At 38.1% G+C, this 21,010-nt stretch overlaps 1 protein-coding gene and 1 non-coding gene across 2 annotated transcripts; one reads left to right on the top strand and one right to left on the bottom strand.

Moving 5' to 3' along the window:
- Window positions 1-17,701: 17,701 nt before the first annotated feature.
- On the bottom strand, window positions 17,702-19,370 carry LOC111877280 (uncharacterized). The gene is made up of 2 exons (XM_023873801.1): window positions 18,726-19,370; window positions 17,702-17,899 (listed from the first exon to the last, which is right to left on the bottom strand). The coding sequence occupies exons 1-2, from the start codon at window positions 19,368-19,370 to the stop codon at window positions 17,702-17,704; spliced, it is 843 nt and encodes a 280-aa protein (XP_023729569.1).
- Window positions 19,371-20,607: 1,237 nt separating this feature from the next.
- On the top strand, window positions 20,608-20,714 carry LOC111877331 (small nucleolar RNA R71). Its single transcript, XR_002845378.1, has one exon. It is a non-coding gene; the product is annotated as a small nucleolar RNA R71 (small nucleolar RNA).
- Window positions 20,715-21,010: the final 296 nt, after the last annotated feature.

Consider the following 21,010-nt stretch of genomic DNA (forward strand, 5'->3'; position numbering starts at 1 on the left):
TTATCTAGTGATTATGCATGATTTCATCCATGAAATCTCTTCATTTTGATAGATCTTCAAGTGTTCTTCATTTCACCAAGAACACACACTAGTGTTCTTGGATCCTAATCACCCTTACAAGCTTCTAAGAAGTAAGTACACTACCCTTAGCTTGATATATGCTTGAATCACTAGTTAAATCACCTTGAAAACATCATTTTTAGCCAAGAAAAAGGTGTTTACGGTCTAAGTGTATCTCCTTAGACCGTAAACTCTAATGAAAGGTGATTTAGAGTCCTTAAACCCTTCATAAGGCTAAGCATGGTCCCTAGAATCCGATGCCTTTGAATGAAGCCCTTGAAAACCTTCATTTGTGAATGATTTGATGAGTTTACGGTTGGATCTCCTTTGACCGTAAACTCCATGACCGTAAGGTCATTAGATCGTGAACACTTGGACTGTGAGCTCCCTAAGTCATACCATTTTGACCGTAAACCCACTTGGTCATGCCAGTTGGACCGTAAACTCAATAAGGTGGCCATATACCCTAGTTATGCAATCGCATGTGATTGTATCCCTTCAAACTAAGAGTTTTCTAGTCTATTAGGGTGTTATCCCTTATAATTAGTTGTTTATACACTAATAAAGTACACATACATGTCATGATATGTTAGTAGGAGTTTCTTTCCAAGTCTCGAGTTTGTGAGATGGTAGCGTCTGTAGTAGTACGCAGTTCCCGGACTTGATTCGTAGTCTCCCTGTTTTGATCCCCGATGTTCGTGATCTGCCGGGTCTTCGCCAGGAGGGCTCTGTCAGTCGTTCCCCCGTGGTTGAGGTCATAACAACCTTGTTGGTGTCCAAATGGTGATCTTTGTCGTTGCTGTCGACTACAACCCTCGATCACGGTTGCCCAACGGGGCACAAGTCTGATGTAGTTGAAACAGTTTGCGGGAACCCTGGCTATGTACGGAGGGTTGATCGCCTCCGGTTCCTCTTTGGGTTCTTCTCCTAACCATCCACCATTTCCCTGGTTGGGAAAGTAGGGGTCTCCTGGTAAGTTGAATCGTGTCATGCTATACGTGCAAGAATAGGAGGGGTAGGAAGCATACATTAGTCGTATCCCTAGAAATATTTTTAAGGGTTTGATCCTCATTTGTTACTTCTATAACGACTTAGTGCATACTAATCACATATAACAAAGATATGATAGACCTTTGAATGGGTGATCCTACCCTAGGTCCACATCCAAACAAGGAAAAGGAGGTAAGGTAATGACCACAGACTCTAAGTCTATGATCTCTAAGTTATATATAACTGTAGAGTATCCACTTAGTGACTATAGACCTATTATTAAGGATCTGTTTAGTTTTCACATAAGTTATAATATTACAAAATACTCCTATAGTATCTTAAATGTTATGTTTGGTTCTTAGTATCTTTATGATATGGGAAGTTTTTAGGCTTGTTGCTCACTACGACCATGCCCCGACATATAATAGTCAAACTTCGGATAAATATAGTTGATCAGGCTATATTCATCCAAAGTATGATTACATATCCCAAGGTCTACTCGTAATTTCCAACTCCTCGTTTTACTTTTGTATTGTCCTATATAATGATACTATACTAGTATGTATATATTTACTCATACTTTTAACAAGAAACTGTTTCATTTCTAAAAGTATAATTGTTTTGAAAACTTTAAATCAGAGACTTTAGTCCCAATGTATTTATAGTTTGTATATCTTATGTGGTTTGATATACTTAGTTCACTATAAACAATGCTCTGATACCAATCTGTCACACCCCCAAACCAAGGATGGCTGAAACGTCCGGGGGTGACAGACTTCATGTATAGTATCACAACAATAGTATAATAGTGCTCAAAGTAAATACAACCAATCATAAATATAATCAGAAAACAATTACATGGTTTCAAGTATTACATATTTCAATGATTGATCACAACATGATATAAAAATAGTTGTCCAACGCCGTAACGTTCCATCCTCAAAAGCTTGTGGTTACTTGGTTTTGTTGATTTCCTGAGAATACAAGTAGTTTTGAAAAAGTGTCAACAATTAAGTTGGTGAGTTCATAAGCTTTTTAGATAAAGAGTTTGGAAACCGTTCTTTGTAATGTGTTGTGTGTTACGAAGAAAAATCCAATATTTCCCTCACAAGAATGTTGTGTAGTCTTAAATACCAAGACCGAAAGTGTACAGTAATATCCATACTTCTTGATATAAAAAGTGATTTTAAATTGACATAAAACCATTTTTGATTTATAAAAATCCCATAAACTTTATGTGTTGTTAACTCCCTATGTGAGTCGTTATAACTATAATATGATTGAATGAACCTGCAACAACGTTTCTCATACGTCGAAAAAGATAATGACACTTGTCACCCCAGACCTGCCGGTCTGGCTGTTGAATGCAACTCAGGTGTGGTTTGTCAAACCCAATATAGATCTATACACAACTATCACATTATCCCTACAAGATACTCTGATTATAGCTACCAGGAATTTTAACCCGTACTTTAGGAGTACTTGAGAAGAATGTCTCACAATTTAAGTTAACAAGTTTACGTGTGGTGTGCGTGAGTGTAAAACCTTTTTCTATGGGAATAAAACCTTCCGAAATGTGTTTGTTGTGTTAATGGAAACATAAACCATACCTATTATAGTTTATCAAAACGTTTAAATGTAATAGTTATACATTTGTTTATTATGGTTAACTACTATATTTGTGAAGGTAAAAACTCTTTTGTTTACCAATATATATATATATATATATATATATATATATATATATATATATATATATATATATATATATATATATATGGTTAGGTTATTTTGTTTTCATTATCTATTGTGCGCATGTATGATTGATTCTGGACCAATCATTTTAGTTATTTTAACAAAGTAATTAATGCATATTACATGTTGAAGATATAATGGGTATTAATTACATTTTCAGCATTTAATATACATTAATTAGTTTCTTAAAATAACTAAAATGATTGGTCCAGAATCAATCATACAGGCACACAATAGATAGTGAAAACATTTGAACCTAACTCTCTCTCTCTCTCTCTCTCTCTTTATATATATATATATATATATATATATATATATATATATATATATATATATATACACCTTTTACTAAGGTGAAATAACATGTAATATAACAACTAATTAATTACCATATTTATGAAGGTAAAAATCCATTTGTTTTCTGATGTATATCAATACACCAAGACGAACTGACATGTAATGTAAAAACATATATTCACATAATGATACACACCTTGCTCAACAAGTTACAAGGTGCAAATGAAGTTGATAACATTTTTCTAGTGTTAACATTTCTATTACTGTTCTTAGAAAATTTATTGAAAAATCATCAAAGGTCCAAATCAGAATCCGTAAATTCTGAGAGCTTGGGAAATGAGTCTAGTTTGCTCATAAATTTTATTATGATTTTTAATGACATCCAACTTGTGTGGAAAAGTCCATGATCATAGACTGGTCCGGATTTGCTCTTGAAACGATAGGCAGTTTTGTAAAAATCACCATAAATTGTAGAAAAATTGTATGGAGACGTGCAAGTAGTCATTTTAAAGGTATAAACCTGAACTACTTGCACCTAATACAATTTTGAAAACTAAAATGTTTAAGTTGACCAAAACAGCCGTGAATGGAGTTAAACTTTTCTGATGAAAGCTATTGGATAAGTTTAGTTATGTTCTTGGTGTTTTAACTTGTATCCCCCCCCCCCTTAAAAACTTAAGAAAACATGATAATGTAGGGGTATAAACTCACCTTATGTGTTCTTAGTGGATGGATGTTGAAGAAAATAAGTGTTCCACTCAAGAACACTAAGAAGATGCCTTGATGATTCGAGAATCTAACACAAAGATGATGGAGTTTGTGTAAGAAATCAATGATTTGAGTAGTAGGATGTGAAACAATCATAGGAATGAGAGGAAATGAATGAAGTGAGGAGAGAGGTGGGTTTTTCCCAGCCTCTAGAACGTGTTTATGGCTAGAGTATGATGGAAAAAGTACAATGAAGTGACTAGGGATGGTGAGGAGGTGTGGCTGGTCATGGAGTGAGTGTGGGGGGTTGCTTGTGTCATAAATCAAAGAAAAGTCAACTCTCCACCCTTTTGTACTTCACCCACTAATTTCTTGGATAATATTTGCATTAAAAACGTGGGAATTAGTGAATTGTGAGGCTTTAATTGATAAAATAAAGTTTTGTGTGAAAATTCCGCGTTAAAATGATGAAAAACGAAGTCGTAGTCGAAAACTGGGAAGAATTGGGGCTTCGGCTCAGCAATTCGTTCCTTTAAGGGGACTTTTGGCCCTAAGAGGCTTCGGTCCTATAAGGTAGGTTTCGGGTCCTTAAGGGTATTTTATCCATTTTTACCCCGTTTTAAGCGGTTTTTGACCCGGTTAAGGGTCGGGATGACTCGACTGATTACAAAAAGTTAAGGGAACTTTTGAGAGAGATTCGGGAGAGATTTAAGATAGAGAGAGATATAGTGAAAATGATTGAGAGAGGTTTCGTTTGTGACATTCTTGAGTGTTCGACTTCGCAACGTGAGGTCTGTAAACCCCGTTAAGCCATGTTTAAGGGTCCTACACACTCCCGATGAGTGTGCAATAGTGTTTTATCGGTTTGGTTCATTACTTACCACAGTTTTAGGTTAAGGAAATCCAGATATACGAACTTTTCAATTGATGATTTCTCATTAGAATAACGAGTTATACAGTAACTACATAACGTAAACCCTAGTATACAAGGGTTAACTGAGTTGACCGGTTTGACTTGTTGACTTTCTTTGACTTTGACTTGACCAGAATTTGACGGTTATCACATCATCCCCCTGTTAGAAGGAATTTTGTCCCAAAATTTGCATTTTGGCTGGGACTTCAAGAGTTCGGGAAGATATGTGGGTATTTTTTGTTTCATTTAATCCTTGCATTCCCCGGTGAACTCGGATCCTCGTTTAGCGTTCCAACGAACCTTCACTTTGGGAATACGACTTTGTTTCATTCTTTTGATCTCTAGATCCATGATCTCAACTGGTTCTTCGACGAAATGGAGACTCTCATTAACTTCAATTTTGTCGAGGGGTATCATGAGAGTCTTGTCGAAAAGACACTTCTTTAGTTTTGAGACGTGAAAGGTAGGATGTACGTTATTAAGTTCTTGTGGTAGTCGGAGTTTGTACGTTAGTGGCCAATCCTGGCAAGGATTTCAAATGGCCCGATGTATCTCAGATTTAGTTTCCCACGTATATCAAAACATATTGTTCTTTTCCACGGTGAAACCTTCAGAAGTACACGGTCACCAACATAGAATTCCAATTGTGTGTGTCGTTTATCTGCGTAGCTCTTTTGTCGATCTCGAAACGCTTTCAGTCTTTCTTGAATTTGTATGATCTTTTTCGTTGTCTCCTTTATGATTTCAGGTCCAGTGAGGGTGCTATTTGGGACTTGTCCTTTTGCTAACTATGTATCTCCCACTTCAGCCCATCGCGGTGGTGACCTGTCCTTACGGCTATAGAAAGCTTCGTATGGAGCGACCTTGATGTTAGGGTGATTGTTGTTGTTATGCAACAACTCAATGAATCTTCAATGGGCATTCCCACGCTTTACCGAAGTCAATTACCCAAGCCATTAGTATTTTTCCTAGGTTTGGATGGTTTCCTTTGCTCTTCCCGTCAGGTTGTTGGTGGTAGGCCGTACTCAAGCCTAGTCTATTCCCTGCAATGGTTGCCAAAATCACGAAAGGAATCTACCATCTCTGATTCCATCAACTTCGGTGTCCAGTTCCGGTTCATGGGATAACATGCCTCGCCGTCCGTGCCTTCTAGGTTCTTATGATCGGTGAAGATTGTATGCTTCGTGTCGTGGAGATAGTGCCTCTAGACCTCTACGGTGAACACTACCGCTCCTAGTTCGAGGTCATACGTGACCTAGCCGACCTCGTACGTCTTTAGTTGTCTTAAGTCATAAGTAATAACTTCTCCTCGGAGCGTTGCATAGGGCATGTTGTAGTGTTCCTCGATTGCTTAGCTCGGTAGGAAGCATGTGGGTTTGGTTTACGCGACTACACTTATTCGGATGGTAGGACGTTCACTCGTACTCCTGGGTCGCCTTGTCCTGAAGTTCCTGGTAGGACTCGTACCTGGTCCATCTATCTCTAACTTGTGTATGGAGGTTGTATGGAATTAGTGTTGGTAAGACAGTTGGATGGGTGACTCTGCCCCAAGTCCACAACCAGACAAGGAACAGGAAATAGGGCGGAAGCACACATCTAATGTCCGTAGAATCTTAATTATATATTATCCTCGTATATACACTTAGTAGTGATAGACTAGCCGTATTCGTCCGCAACTTCCGTGCTTGATCTTGACCTGCTATACGAGTGATATTCTCGAAGGGTTTACTAGGAATACTTTGGAAAGGTTACAGAAGGTATAACACACCTCCAGACAGTGCTTTGGGGTTTCGTAATGAAGAATGACCAGAGGGTCAGAGTTAGATTGAGAGACGAGGGTTTCAATATTTAGTTGGTTAGGTGGAGGGTCTTCTCGTAACATAGGTAATTGATAAGGTGATGACCCAAACCAATCCGTATCGAATGACGACACTGGATTTTCTCGATGACACATGTGTTAAGTCGTATTCGTAAGAAGTATTCGTTAGAGTGGTAGTGCATCCTGTGTTTCTTTTTAGTGTTTTCCGTTTTGATCGATGTTATTTCCACTGCAAATGATTCATACCACAATATCTCGTGCTGACAATAAGCGTGATCTAATAGCTAGTGATGATACTTTATATTGTGATCCCCGACCGATCATTCCATAATCGATCGGTATATGCAAGTCGTATGTCATCTGATATTGACGAAATCGACGAGTGAATGGCTCTATCCAAATACCACCACTAGACTTGGAACATAAATTAGGATGGAATTATTCGCTTTAATTATGTAGCATTTTGATTCTAATTAATCCTGATGTATACATCATTTCATCACAACCCACCGGTCAATGATCCTAAGGTCATATATGAGTGTTTTTGATTTGATTGTACAAGAGAATATGTTAACTACTTTCCGAGAGGTGGTAATTTTAGCAAACAAACCAAATTCATTACAAACGTATGGTACTTAAATGTTTTCGTTGCTGGAAACATTACAAAAGTCCTAATAAGTTTCCTTGTTGCTTCCGCTGGTTCAGTTGTCACACTCCTCCTGCTCCCCCGTCATTCCTCTCAGTTGGACAGTCTCTCTTGAAGTGTCCCGTTTCACCGCATAGGTGGCACACTGGACTTACGTTGGTATTGGTGGTTGAACTAATGTGCTGAGTCGGGGTTCTGCAGGAGCGAGCGGTATGTCCTTTCCTGTTGTAGTTGATACAGTGTGGAATCAGGCAAGCTCCGTTATGATGGTAGCTACACCTGTTACACTTTGGAAGTGTTCCCATATATTGCCTGTCTGGTGCTCGAGTGACAAATGTCGTGGCTAGTGTCGAGGCATGCGTTGCGACTGCTGTCGCAATTGTAGGGGCAACCACAGATTGTTGTCCCTTAGTGAATTTTTGGGATGGGTTGCACTTCTCTCTGTTCCAAATCTTCCGTTTCTTGCTCTTAGGTTTGTGGTATGAGGTATTTTCATTGGTAGACGCCCACTGGTGTTCTTGATTGTTATTGTTGTTAGTATTTTCGGTATCATTTTCGTGCCCGTTGGTGTGGTTAGCGTTGAGTTGTGCCATAACGGCTGCCACAGCTGTCGTGACTGCAGTTTGAAAAGTAGTAGGGTCTATCTGCAGGGTTGGTGTCTTGCTAGTTGGTTGGTTACCTCTTGGTGAAGACATAATTCTGTTTCATGATGAAAAAAATGACTTCGTAAGTGGGGATGATTATCTCAAGTGCATTCTTACAATTTATATTCACATATATAAATTTCGCACATCATTGTACTATTCTTAGCGTTTATGCTACGCATTCCTGAGATGGAGTTACGGAAATGGGTAGAAGTAGGTTTTGTACGAATGTTAATTTTACCCATCCTAGTTACTATCTTTGCCTAAACATACTTAGCTGAGGGGTTCTGATGGGAGCCAGTGCATTAGTGCTGGTATGATCGCACCCTATAGGTCTACGAACACTACTAGAAAAACAGCCTTTTACGACGCTCGTTGCGCGTCGTAAAAGGCTCAGACGACGCATAAATGCGCGTCAAGGAAGGCCCTGTTATAAAGAAAGACAACGCGCATTTACGACGCGCGTTTACGAAACGCAATGTGTATCAAGGAAGGCCCTATCATAAAGGAAGACGATACGCATTCACATGTCGTAACCTTACGACGCGCGTGTTAATGACACGCAATGTGTATCAAGAAAGCCCCTGTCAAGAAAGGCCATGTCATAAATGAAGATGACACACATTTTTGCGTATCATAATTTTAAATGTTTAAAAAAAATATTATTTATAGATTTACTAATTTTCAAATTAAATAATACATTAAAAATCTCATAATACAAAATAAAATACCATAAATAACAAAGATAATTCATTTCACTAATATGTCAAATACAAATAATTATTCCAGTAGTGAGTAAATGTTATAAAAAAAATGAACTCATTTATATACAATTGCATTATTTAGCTTACTATGTGCCAACAACTCTCTGTGTGTTTACTTTTTGCTTGAGTCTCGTTTCCTCGAAAGCTTCTAAATCACAAACCTTTTTAAACATACTAGAGACAGGATCCAATCCATGGGGTATTTTTGGAAAATAGTCTGAACATTCTTGACAAATCATCAACCTGCAAGTGAAGGGTAAAAAGGGAACAAACAAATGTTCACAACCAGTAAGAAATCTAAACACTGGAAGTTTCACAGTAATTGTTGATTCCTATAAACTCAAATGTAAGATGAGAGGCTTGTTCACAACCAGTAAGAAATACTAAGTAGAAAGAAACAAATTGATGATATTACCTGGTCAAAAAGGAAAACGACAAGAAATGGTACATAGAAAATATATATAAATATGAACTGGGAAGTGAGAAAATTATGATTACCAGGGTTTACAGTTCAGGACTAAAGTTTCAAGCTTTACAGTTCTGTTCCTTTTCAACACATCAAACATGGTTTACATGTTCTTATCAATGTTTGTTTTCTCTTCTATAAGCAAGCTACAAAAATCCAATAGAAAGTACACGTGTTTATATGATGATGTGAGTGAGGAGAGAAAAAGTGATATACCATTGTTTTTGGTTTCTTTGATTTGTGTGACCCTTGCACTTGAATCAAGAGATGCAAACACTAGGGCTCTGTATTACAAAAAAAAAAAAAACAAGCTTTCTTATATAAAAAAAATACGGGTATGGAAAGGTCAAAGGTCTGAAGTCTGAATTAAAGAATTTATCAGAAAAAAAGAGAGGGAACCTTGAATCCTGTGAGAAGGTTAGGGTTGTAACAAGTCCAAGATGTGCTTTCTTCACTACACTCAAGTGAGGACAATCAAGTGAGGACCAGAGACACCTTTGTTTTCCATGAGATATGCAATCAAGGAGATGGTTTGAATTGTCTTCCCCAATCCCATTTCATCAGCTAATATTTCATTCAGATTGTTGTTAAATAAAGATAACATCCATTGAAGCCCTTATAGTTGGTAGGGTCTTAGTTCTCCACCCTGAAGTGTTGCAGGCTGCTCTGTTACCTGTACAAAAATGCATCCCAACCACAAAAATACTAAATACCATTAGCTCATATCTCATTAGGGGGTGTTTGGCATTTCCTTTCTAAAATGATGAAATCTGAAAGAATCATAACCTGCCAAGTATTATTATTATTATTATTATTAAGTTGGCAGGAAATCTAATAATAAAAAGTTAAATCCTACTTTATTTTATATTCTTATTTAGAATGAATTGAGTAGAGCTGACTTTTTTTTTCAATTTTGGTCCCTTTTTTTAGGTTCTTGTGATGTTTTTGGTCCCTGTTTCACATAAAATGAATATTTTTGTTTCTTGAGTATGGCTGATTTTTGCAATATTGATCTTAAAAATATAGTTATTTTACTTAGGAACAGGGACCAACAACGTTACAAAACCACAAATAAGGGCCAAAATAGCAAGGGGAATCTTTTTGAGAACATAATTGAAAAAGTCAGCTATACTCAATAGACCAAAAAAGTACTCTTTTATTTGCATATATATTTCCTTTGTTTATCTTAAATATATAACTTTAACTCTTTTATGTTATTTACAAGTATATTTTGGCCTTTTAATACAAAATTGTAAAACAGAATCGAATTCCTTCCACCCTCCCTCATAATGGTAAAATCCATCAAGCACTGAATTTCAAAGGATTTTGATGGAACAGAAATGCCATGGAATGGAATCATGAATTCCAATTCCATTGGGTTCCTTCGAAATTCCCACAATCCAAACATGCCCTAAGTAGCCACAGCTCAATGACTTTAATATTGTATCTATTACATGGGTTATTTTCAATGATCATGATAAAGATGGCATTGATGTCTTTTACACATATGAGGATGAAGAGCCTTTTTGAGTGGGAGAAAAACATTACCTTCTCCTGAATTGAATGGATGACTGAATTATATTGTCGTTGTCCTTTAAGTAAGTCAGAGGTCTTCACTCCATTATCAAGTTTCGCCTCAATTAAATCGACATCCACATCAAGCTATGATTCATCAGAAGTTCCAATCTTTGAAGCCGATGATGATTCAGGCAATTCAGTTTCTGGAGCATTCACAGGTTCAATTCCATCATGTTCAGCATCTTTTTGATGCCTAACAGCAGCTCCTAAACGCACAAGAAGATCATTTGTTTTCCCTAAAAGCATAGTTAACCTTTCATTCTTGCTTTCCTCAACCATTCTCATGTAAGCTTCCTGATGTATAAAAGTAGATACATTATATATTATACATAGATATAAATATAGGGAAATAATTTACATACCTGAACAACATCATTCCTTTGCTTCCTACGTTTTTGAGAGGCCTGAACTTGCAACTGGAGTTCCCTTATTGCATTAAGTATTTCTGCAAAGAATTTCCTCTTCCTAGTTTCTACTCTATTCTTTTCTTCCTCCTCCAATTTTGTTAGTCTCTGCAACAAATGATGTTCAAAGAAGCATAAGCATTAATCTTCCATTTTTCTATTACAACATTGTACTTTCAACCTTTTTCTTATCAACACATTGTACTTTAAAAACTCTATTCAATTATACTATGGATTTCTTTTTCTCATTACAACATTGTACTTGAAAAAATCTACTTAAGTACAATGTTGTAGTAGAAAAAGATGCAAGTAGAATGCTATGATAAGGAAATAGATGAAAGTACATAGTTGTTTCTTGCCTTTAACCCATTAAATGTTAATCTTTAGATACAAAAGAAAATATGGAAAAGCAAGATGTTATAAACTACAGTATACCTTAAGTCCATGGAGTTCAAGCAAACACTTTGACTGAAGGTCTTCACCTCTGCTTAAAGGTAATTATAAATTCACGATAAAAAAAAACAAATGAGTTAAATGATATCAACAAACAACTTCACTTGCCAGTAAATATTCATGTAGAATTGTATAAGACATCAAATAAAGGTCTAGGATGTTGGTTTACAGAGCATTAGGACTTTAATTCCTTACAAAGATTATGGTAAAACAATTCGAATTTTGTGAAAGGAGAATTCCATTTAAATACAATGTAATGTGATTTTAAACCATCAACATAGTAATAACTTCTTCAAGAAGGGGAACCAGAAACAATGAAAATAACAGAAATATATTGGAGTTGACTGGTCTCAATTCCATTACAGGATATCAAGCATTCTTGAATCCAAAGGCAAGAACATGGAAACGATGAAGGTGCTTTCTATCAATCTCCCATAATCAAATTTGCACCCTTGATGTAATTATGAGAATAAGCAAAATGCAAAAATCAAGTTTATGCTGCCAAAAAGAAACTGCATTTAACTACACAGAGATTACCAAGCAATCTGAATATTTCTCTACAATGTTAAAGTATAATAAAAATGCTTCTTATGGCAACCTTCAAGTTGTGTCAAACGATTTTAGACGTGGCTCTCGATCCGTTTTTCCCTTGTTTCTGCCATTTCAGAACCTGTTATATGATTAGATCGATGTTTGACCAAAGCCTCCTCAAGGTCTGCCATTAAATCTCCTCCATTTGGGAATGGAGAGTTATTCTGTAATGATATCAAAAAGTTAGGCAGACACACCATGTAATAGTTATAAGTAGAACATATTTTACTCGGTAAATTCTGCTAAACATGAACAGTAGACCATAGGTCTAAACATAAAACTGAAATTACATATCCATTGAACATAGGTAGCCCAAAGATGTTTGCTAAACCATACATAGATCAAAAACTACAAGGCAATTCATATAGACGAACGGAAAAGTAGAAATCAACTAGAGAGAATTTCATTGAGATTATTACAATTGAGCATACCATGATTAGCCCTAAGCTGTCAATTAAACTAAAACAACACAACCCACTGGTCGAACCAAATCCTTGCGCTTCTGTACTAGGGTTTGTAAATGAGAAGCCGTGTTCCCTTATTTGCTGAACGGATGAAGAAAAAGGACCAAGGCTAGAAGCGCAACAGGACTAGGGTTTGTAAATGTGAGGATTCGTTGTAGATGGAGTAGGGTAGAGGTGAAGACGAGTTATGTTACCAATTTTATGTTGAGATTATTGTGTCTAATTATCGCTATAAAGATACGACAAGAGACAATGGTCTTCGATTTCTAGAAGGAAGCGAGGGTGTTACAAAGAGGGGGATCAGAATCGCGGGAGATCTAAGGAGAGAGTGAGCGGTCTTCGATCTGATTGAGAGAGAATCGTCGCCATAAAGATACGATCGAGAGAATGGTCTTCATGTTTCTGGTGGTGGCGGCTGTTAGGTTTTACAGAGAGAATGAGGGGAGAAAATGAAGGTCATCGGCAGGTGGAGAGAAAAGAATGAGCGGGTCTTCAAAAAATTTGGGGATTTTGTTTCCACCGTATCATTTTCCGCCTAAAAGGCGTGTTTCATTAAAAAATTATAAAGCGACACACTTACACGACGCACATTTTATGAAAGGCGCCCTCCGCATTACTTTTTTTTTCTTTTCTGACACTAATTTTAGGGCACGTATAAATGCGCGTCCTCAATCCTTAAAATTTTGGAAAAGTGACATTAGTTTTTAGGGCACGTACAAATGTGCGTCGTCTATCAGTGTGTGTCATTGTTTGCGCGTCATTAAAGGCCAGTTTTCTAGTAGTGGAAGACGGCACCTTTCAACCAAAATGTTTAAAGGTGAGACGATAATGAGTCGTTAGAAAGGGCTATGCGTCGTGAGTTATCTAATTAAGTTTATCTTAGTTCTAAGTGTATTGTATTTCGATTCTTATGGTGTTCTGAAGGCAATTCCTAATAAAGTCTACATATAATAAACCCATGGAATTTAGTAGTTTCGTATCCAAGTGAAATCTTGAAATTTGATCCAAGCTAGGTCTTTCTTACAACCATTTGATGTATGCTTAGTGGTATGATTAAGACTTAATAGACCTTTGAGTCTGATGGGTCTGCCGTAAGCCCATTTTGTTAATATGATTCTAGAAATTTTGGTTTCAGAGAATACTTTGACCTAGATGTAGGTCTACGCTAGATTATTGTAAGGAAAAGTTTTGACAGCAAATAAATCCCACGATTAGTATAACGACATAGTGCATACTAATCACATATAGGTCTACACCTTAAGGGTATTTTACCCGTTTTAAGCGGTTTTTGACCCGGTTAAGGGTCGGGATTACCCGAATGATTACAAAAAGTTAAGGGAACTTTTGAGAGAGATTCGGGAGAGATTTGAGATAGAGAGATATAGAGTGAAAATGATTGAGAGAGGTTTCGTTTGTGACATTCTTGAGTGTCCGGCTTCGCAACACGAGGTTTTTAAACCCCCTTAAGCCATGTTTAAGGGTCATACACACTCCCGATGAGTGTGCAATAGTGTTTTATTGGTTTGGTTCATTACTTACCACAGTTTTAGGTTAAGGAAATCTAGATATACGAACTTTGCAATTGATGATTTCTCATTAGAATAGCGAGTTGTACAATAATTACATAACGTAAACCCTAGTATACAAGGGTTAACTGAGTTGATCGGTTTGATTTGTTAACTTTGTTTGACTTTGACTTTACCAGAATTTGACGGTTGTCACAAAACATACATTACACTAGTACATACAATACATATAGAATAATATTATAACATAAATGTGAACCATTATTTCGGGGCATGGCATCACTGCCATGGCTCGTTTTGTAGCCAGAGTCTAATGGAGGGAGAGCGTGAATTTGTGTATAGATCTATACTGGATTGGCTATCCTACACCTTGCAGCTCGCTACAGTGGGACTTGCAAGTCTACGGGTGCCAAATGTCATTTCTTCCGACGTCTTTCATCATCGTGTTATTAGTCGATAGTATGGTGCAATCATATCACATTATACCTTAAATAACAATTGGTTTAAGGTAGTTAGTACAACAGTAGTTACTATAATACAACACTACAGTACTTTATTATTTCTCCATTGCATTCACATTGCGATCTTCTCACGTAAACGGTAATGTAAAACTATATTTTTGGTTAATGATAGTCACACTTGGGAAAATGCACACTCTTACAAGAAATAAACATATAGAACATTTGATGCCTTGGTAGAAGGCTACGTTTAGTAGAAAATATAGGATTTTCTTGGAGATACAAACATTTGCTACAAACACCTACAAACTTATACATCAAACATTTACAAACATTTTCATACAAACAATGACACTAAAATGCTTATGAACTCGCCAACTTTAAAGCTGATAAACTCTTTCAAAATAACTTGTATTCTCAGGTCATCAGGAAACAGGTACCGATGTCAGGTTTTGAGAAGATGGAGATCGTTCAAGACTCATCTCTTATTTTTATTTACATTTTTTGTGTCTTATAAACTTCACATAACACACTTCTATATTATTAATGCAATAGATGATGTTAATGTTTGTTTACTACTATGCTTTGTTGTGATACTGTACACGACGTCCTCCTCCCCCGAACGTTTCCGCCGTTTCGGTTTTGGGGTGTGACAGGCACCCCATAATTGTCCGACAGTATGTATGTTATGTGATTGTATGGTATGTGGTATGATGGGGGGAACTCACTAAGCTTTGTGCTTACAGTTTCAGTTTTGGTTTCATATACCTCTTCATCCAAGGGGAATGAGTCGGCGGTGTAGCAGCGCATCACACACACATTTGATTTTCGCATTGAGTTTTCTGGGATTGTACTCTGATTTATACCAATATTCGATGTTGTGATTTTTAGACTTATTCATGATGGTTTATGGGTTGATATGATAATGACAATGTCTTAGAAAACGATATATAATTTACTTAATCACAAACGGAATTTTTGGACTCGAAAATTGGGATGTTACAAGTTGGTATCAGAGCATTGGTTTGAGGGATTTGGACACCCTCGAGGGGGGGGGGGTTCTGAACTCAAATCGAGGGCTTAAAAGATTTTTCTTACAAGGAAATAGTTTTTTCTAAAATCTAAGTTAAAGAGTTTTGAGAAAGAACAAGTTGTGTGATGCGTGCGACCGACCGAGCTCAAGTAAGTTTTCCCCAAGATACCCATACTTGTTATGTGTTTATGAGAACTGCATGCTATATTAGGGCTAAGGATCTAGGAGGATGCCTTGTATATCTGTTATGTGTTTATGAGAACTGCATGATAGATTAGGACTAAGGATCTAGGAAGGATGCCCTGCATGCCTGCTACATGAGCTCATTGAACCGTATGTTAGAGCTGTTAGTTAGCAGTGAGATAACCTGATTAGGTTATGCTCGATTTGGTTACTCAATGCACGAATGCTACTTGCTTTGTGATAAAGGGGTTATGGCTAACTTTAACTAACTAGTAAACGAATATGTAACAGTATTCGTGAGCTAGTTAGGGAAAAGGGGTAGGGACCCCTAGTGCAGCTGATGGCAGAGAGTAGGTCAGAAGGTGCCCTAAGAAAGCCTAGGATGAGATTAGTTGGAGATGGATAATGGTTAAGGGACTTGGTGAAGTTAAGGCAATCCTTGAGGAAAGTACGGATATATGTGGAAGGTAGTATGGGCCCGTACTACTGAAAGCAGAGGATCCGTACTCGAGTCAAAGAGGGCCAAGATGGAACCAAGAAACTTGGGGAGTGTGTGAGACCTCTCAAAAGTATGTATGATCCTGACGTCTATGTGTTTTATTTTCAGTATGGTGGTCACACGACAAGGAGTGTGTGAGACCTCTCAAATGCGGCGGGCTGCATGAGGGAGCTTGTAGAGCAGGATCGTCAGGCTGCTACAAGTGTGGCAAGACGGGGCACTTTAGCAGGGATTGTACTGCCCCTGCCCCCACAGTCCAGACATCATACCTGATTTGCTTCCATTGCAATCAGAGGGGCCATAAGAAGGCCAACTTCTTAAAAACAAACAAAAACTAAAAATAATTGATCATCCTCCTCATCATCTTGGGCTCCACTTGTTACCGCTCTGTCGCCTCTTGGCATCCATAACTCTTCCCATGTTGGCATATACGGGTATTGTGGCGGCATGGAGTGTGGTCGAATGACACCCAGATCAGAATAATACCCTCAACAAGTTGAGTAGTATAAATAGCATTCCCATGAAGGTTGTCTAAGTAAGTACCCACCCGACTTTGGAAAGGGTCGGTTGGCACTCCTCCCGCATGTTGTTGTGTCGCTTGAAGATCTCTCTCCACCTCCCCCCGGGTTCTCACATTCCTCCATCTTCTAGGCCTTTGTTGAGGTGTTGATTGCTCTTGGTACTCCACATCATCATCCCTCGGGATACTCCAATGTGATCCCTCATTAGTTACCACACGCATGGACTCTAAGTATCCCATAGTGAGATCATCCCCAAGTTTGTGTGTCAAAGTTCGGGTCAAACGTGGGACAAGAATACCATAGGAACTCGCAAGGCGTGTAACAAAATTACCCCCATTAACGGGGCTACCAGCTCGAGAAATCGTAGCCTTGCTGCCCAAATAATTTGCCAAATGGTACAGGATGTTGTAGAAAACTCCCGGTGTAACAATGCTCCATAGAAAAAATATGTTAAGGCTAGTAACCTTATCCCCATGTCTCTTGTGATTGATGGAAAAACCGATTAAGCGATGGAGAAAATGGTGAATTGGGGAGCGAATCTGACTCTCTTGTGATACCCTATAATGAAATACCCCATTGGCAATTGTCGACCAAAAATCTAGACCCGATGCGCCCGATAAATACTCCCTTGATGTCGTTCTCGTAAAAAGCTCAAAAGCATGTAGCTGAGTTTCATGTTGCTCATAAATTCCCATTCTCCATGCAAACTCGCTCAGGCTACATTCCCTATACTCGCACCCAAGACGGAATACGAGTGCCCTTGGATAAAAGGGATCAACTATGGCGGCTTCAAAAGAAATAGAAGCGAAAAACTCCACACAAAGCTCCTGATACACAAGCTCACTGATTGCAAACAAATTTCTCCACCCATTACAGGTGAAAGAAAAGTTATCCACCAAAAAATGTTGTGTAAAAAATGGAGCCATCCTCTACATCAATCCAACCTCCTCAAATATAGCCCAATCAATTCTTGGAGAAACTGCAAACTCCCTGTTGTGCAACCATCCTAATTTGTTTGTGAAGTTGGTTAAAACTTGAGTTGGCATGTGAATGGGAAGGCGGTATAACATGTGGCGAGATGACACATGCCCTTGAAATTGTTCATTGGATCCTCTTGAAGCCATTTCCTGCAAAAAAAAAAAAACACCACAAGTTAAACAGGCTAGCAGCAAACAAGATACCATATCCTAAGTCTCACGTCGTGAGCAATAAAGCTCACTTCGTGAGTTCGATGCCACATCGAGAATCGGTCATGACATTTGACAAATCGGGCCAAATACTTGGTTGGGGTTTTATGCCAACTTGATTCTAAGTATACTCAACACATATGTAGTAAAGATTTCTCATATTTAGGGCATTGATTTTAACATTCAAATAACTACAAACCCTAACCCCAAATGCAACTTATTAAAGCAAAATTAGCCATGAGAACTAAGTATTATTACCTTAAATTGGAAGACTACGTAAGCAAAAAGACATTAAGAGTTGGAATCGGCCGCAATCGGTAAGATGGGGGGACTAGAAAACAGCTTCACTTTGTGGGGAATAAACAAAATGTGTAGGTCAAAAGGTTTCTTGTTTCTTATCTGTGGTCCCGATTCATTCTTGCTCATATCGTGAGGATAAGGACCTCACGTCGTGAGCTATTTTTTGGCTAAAACAATTGGGATGGTTAACCAACCGGAACTGAACTAACACACTTATTGGATTATTCTAAATGAGCTGATCAACTCTGGTGGGCTGATCATCAAAGTATTACAGTCCGTATATCAGTCTAGACTCATGTCGTGAGTCTAGACTGATCAACTCTGGTGGACACGTCGAATGTACGCCTTCTTTGAATTCTCCTTTTTAGCTTTGGTCTCGTTTACATCGAGCTTGCGTTTGATCCCCTTAGTCTCCAATTTTTCTTCACTTTTCTGAAGCTCCATAGTATCCTTTTTGTTCCTTTACCATTGGACTCGTCTCCTTGGAAGCAGCCTCGTCTTCATTACTCGACAAATCATCGCTTTCCTCACTCATCAAAGTTGTTGGTTTTGTGTAAGTAACGACTTCAACGAAAAACGATACAGATGCTCTTGGTTTGGTGCGTTTGACTTGATGAATTGTCTTGATTTCTTCCTCCACGAGCTTTTCCAATTCTTCAAGATCATCATCTTTTTCCATATTGAACACCTCACCTTTTACATCTTTTCCTTGAAAACCATCTTGTATTCCAAAAGTCTCCTCATTATCACCAACCCTCAATGTAAGCTTGGATTCACGAACATCAACTAAAGCTATAGCAGTATTAAGTAGAGGACGACCAAGAATTATTGGGACATTAACATCCTCCTTCATATCCATAATCACAAAGTCAATCAGGAAAACAAATTTCCCAATTTTAACAAGGATGTCTTCTACAATTCCCATCGGGTGAGTCACCGATTGATTGGCCATGTGTATGGTCATCTTTGTAGCCTTTATTTTCTGAATATTCAGCTTTTGATAAAATGAATATGGCATCAAATTTATGCGAGCCCCGGAATCGGCTAAAACATAAGTCTTCAAATTGTTTCTAAACTCACATGGAAGACTGAGGCATCCGGGATCTCCCATATTCTTAGGTATCTCTCCTAATACAACTCTTGAACTTTGTTCACTGAGAATTCCTTTAGAGTTCTTCTTTAATTGTTGCCGAGTGTTTATAAGATCTTGTAAGTACTTCACGTATTTTGGAATTTTTGAAAGTGAATCGATAAAAGGGGTATTAATAGGAATACCCTTTATTTGTTGAATAAACTCCAGATGTTCCCTTTCCAGTGGACGAAGATGTGCTCGAGATGGAAACAACAAAGGCGGTGGGTAAGACGGAATGGAATCTGAATTTTTCTATTCATACCGATCCCACGTCGTGAGTATGGCGGGCTCACGACGTGAGTCTGGTGTTTCAACAACAATTTCCTTTTTGAGCTTCTTCTTCTTTGGCTTTGGTCCGAATGGCTTTGGCTCCACTTATAGGGCTTCTAAAAACTCAGAGATGGCCTCTTCTTCAGTATCAATCGCCATAACATGGGATTGAGTCTTCTTTTCAGGAATTTGAGGAAATAGCTTCTCATTCACCAAAATTGTAAGTTGGCCAAGTTGAGCTTCAAGGTTATTGATGGAGGCTTGTTGATTTCTCAGTGGGTTTTGCTGGTCAATCATCATGGCTTGATGATTTTTCATCAAGGTCTGTTGTTCTTTCATCATTTTTCTTTGATCCTTCAATTTTGCATCAATATCATCATGTCTCTTTTCTGAAGCTTCCATGAAACGAACCAACATAGTCTCCAAATCAGCTTTCTTCTCAGCTTGTGATTGCTCTTTTTGGTAAAAACCCCGACCAGTCTGCCTAAATTTCTCCTCCTTCTGTTTCTTGTACTCATTATAAGGCAGTCACTCCTTCTTTGGTTTCATCCAGTCTTCATCATGATTATCCCCACTTGAGTAGCAAACTTGAGCCTTCTTGTTCCCATATTCATCCAAATGGCAATCCTTAGTCAAGCGTGGCCCACTGTATTTCTCACATCCAACTCTTATTACATGAATTGATTGGTCCATTTGGGTCAATCTTCGGTCCATAGTATTGAGCATTGCCATCATAGCAGCCATCTCTTCAGAATGTGCACCCCCACTGCCGTTTGCTCCATCTTGTCTTGGGTTGTGGTACTCACGAGAGTGTTTTACGAATTCTTCAACTAACTCCTTGACCTCCCTTGGATTTTTCTTTTTCAGTGGCCCTTGAGAATCAAGGGGTTGTCTTGTCATAACATTGACCCCATCATAGAAAATAAACATCTCTTGTTAAACATTTAGATCATGTTGAGGACAATTCCTTAACAACCCTTTGTAGCGCTCCCAAGCTTCGTATAGTGACTCCCCCGATTGTTGCTCAAAGTTGGCTATTGACTTATTGAGTTTAGCTATCTTGGAAGGTGGACAAGACTGATTTAGAAATTGCTCACGCATTTGAGCCCAAGTAGTGATTGTACCAGGTGGGAGTGCTTTCAACCAGTCTTTTACAGCTCCCTTGAAAGTGACTGGTAGCATCCTTAGTAAGATGGTATCTCTATTGACATTCGGGACATTGATTTAATCAACAATGTCATTGACCTCATCTAGATGCTTAAAAGCATCCTCATGATCCTTCCCATAAAATGGGATATCCTTAAGTGCGGTAAGGATGTGTCCCTTCAGCTCGAATGTGGCAGCGACAA

The sequence above is a fragment of the Lactuca sativa genome, chromosome 7 (genome assembly GCF_002870075.4).
Source record: "Lactuca sativa cultivar Salinas chromosome 7, Lsat_Salinas_v11, whole genome shotgun sequence".
Classification (NCBI taxonomy): Eukaryota; Viridiplantae; Streptophyta; class Magnoliopsida; order Asterales; family Asteraceae; genus Lactuca; species Lactuca sativa.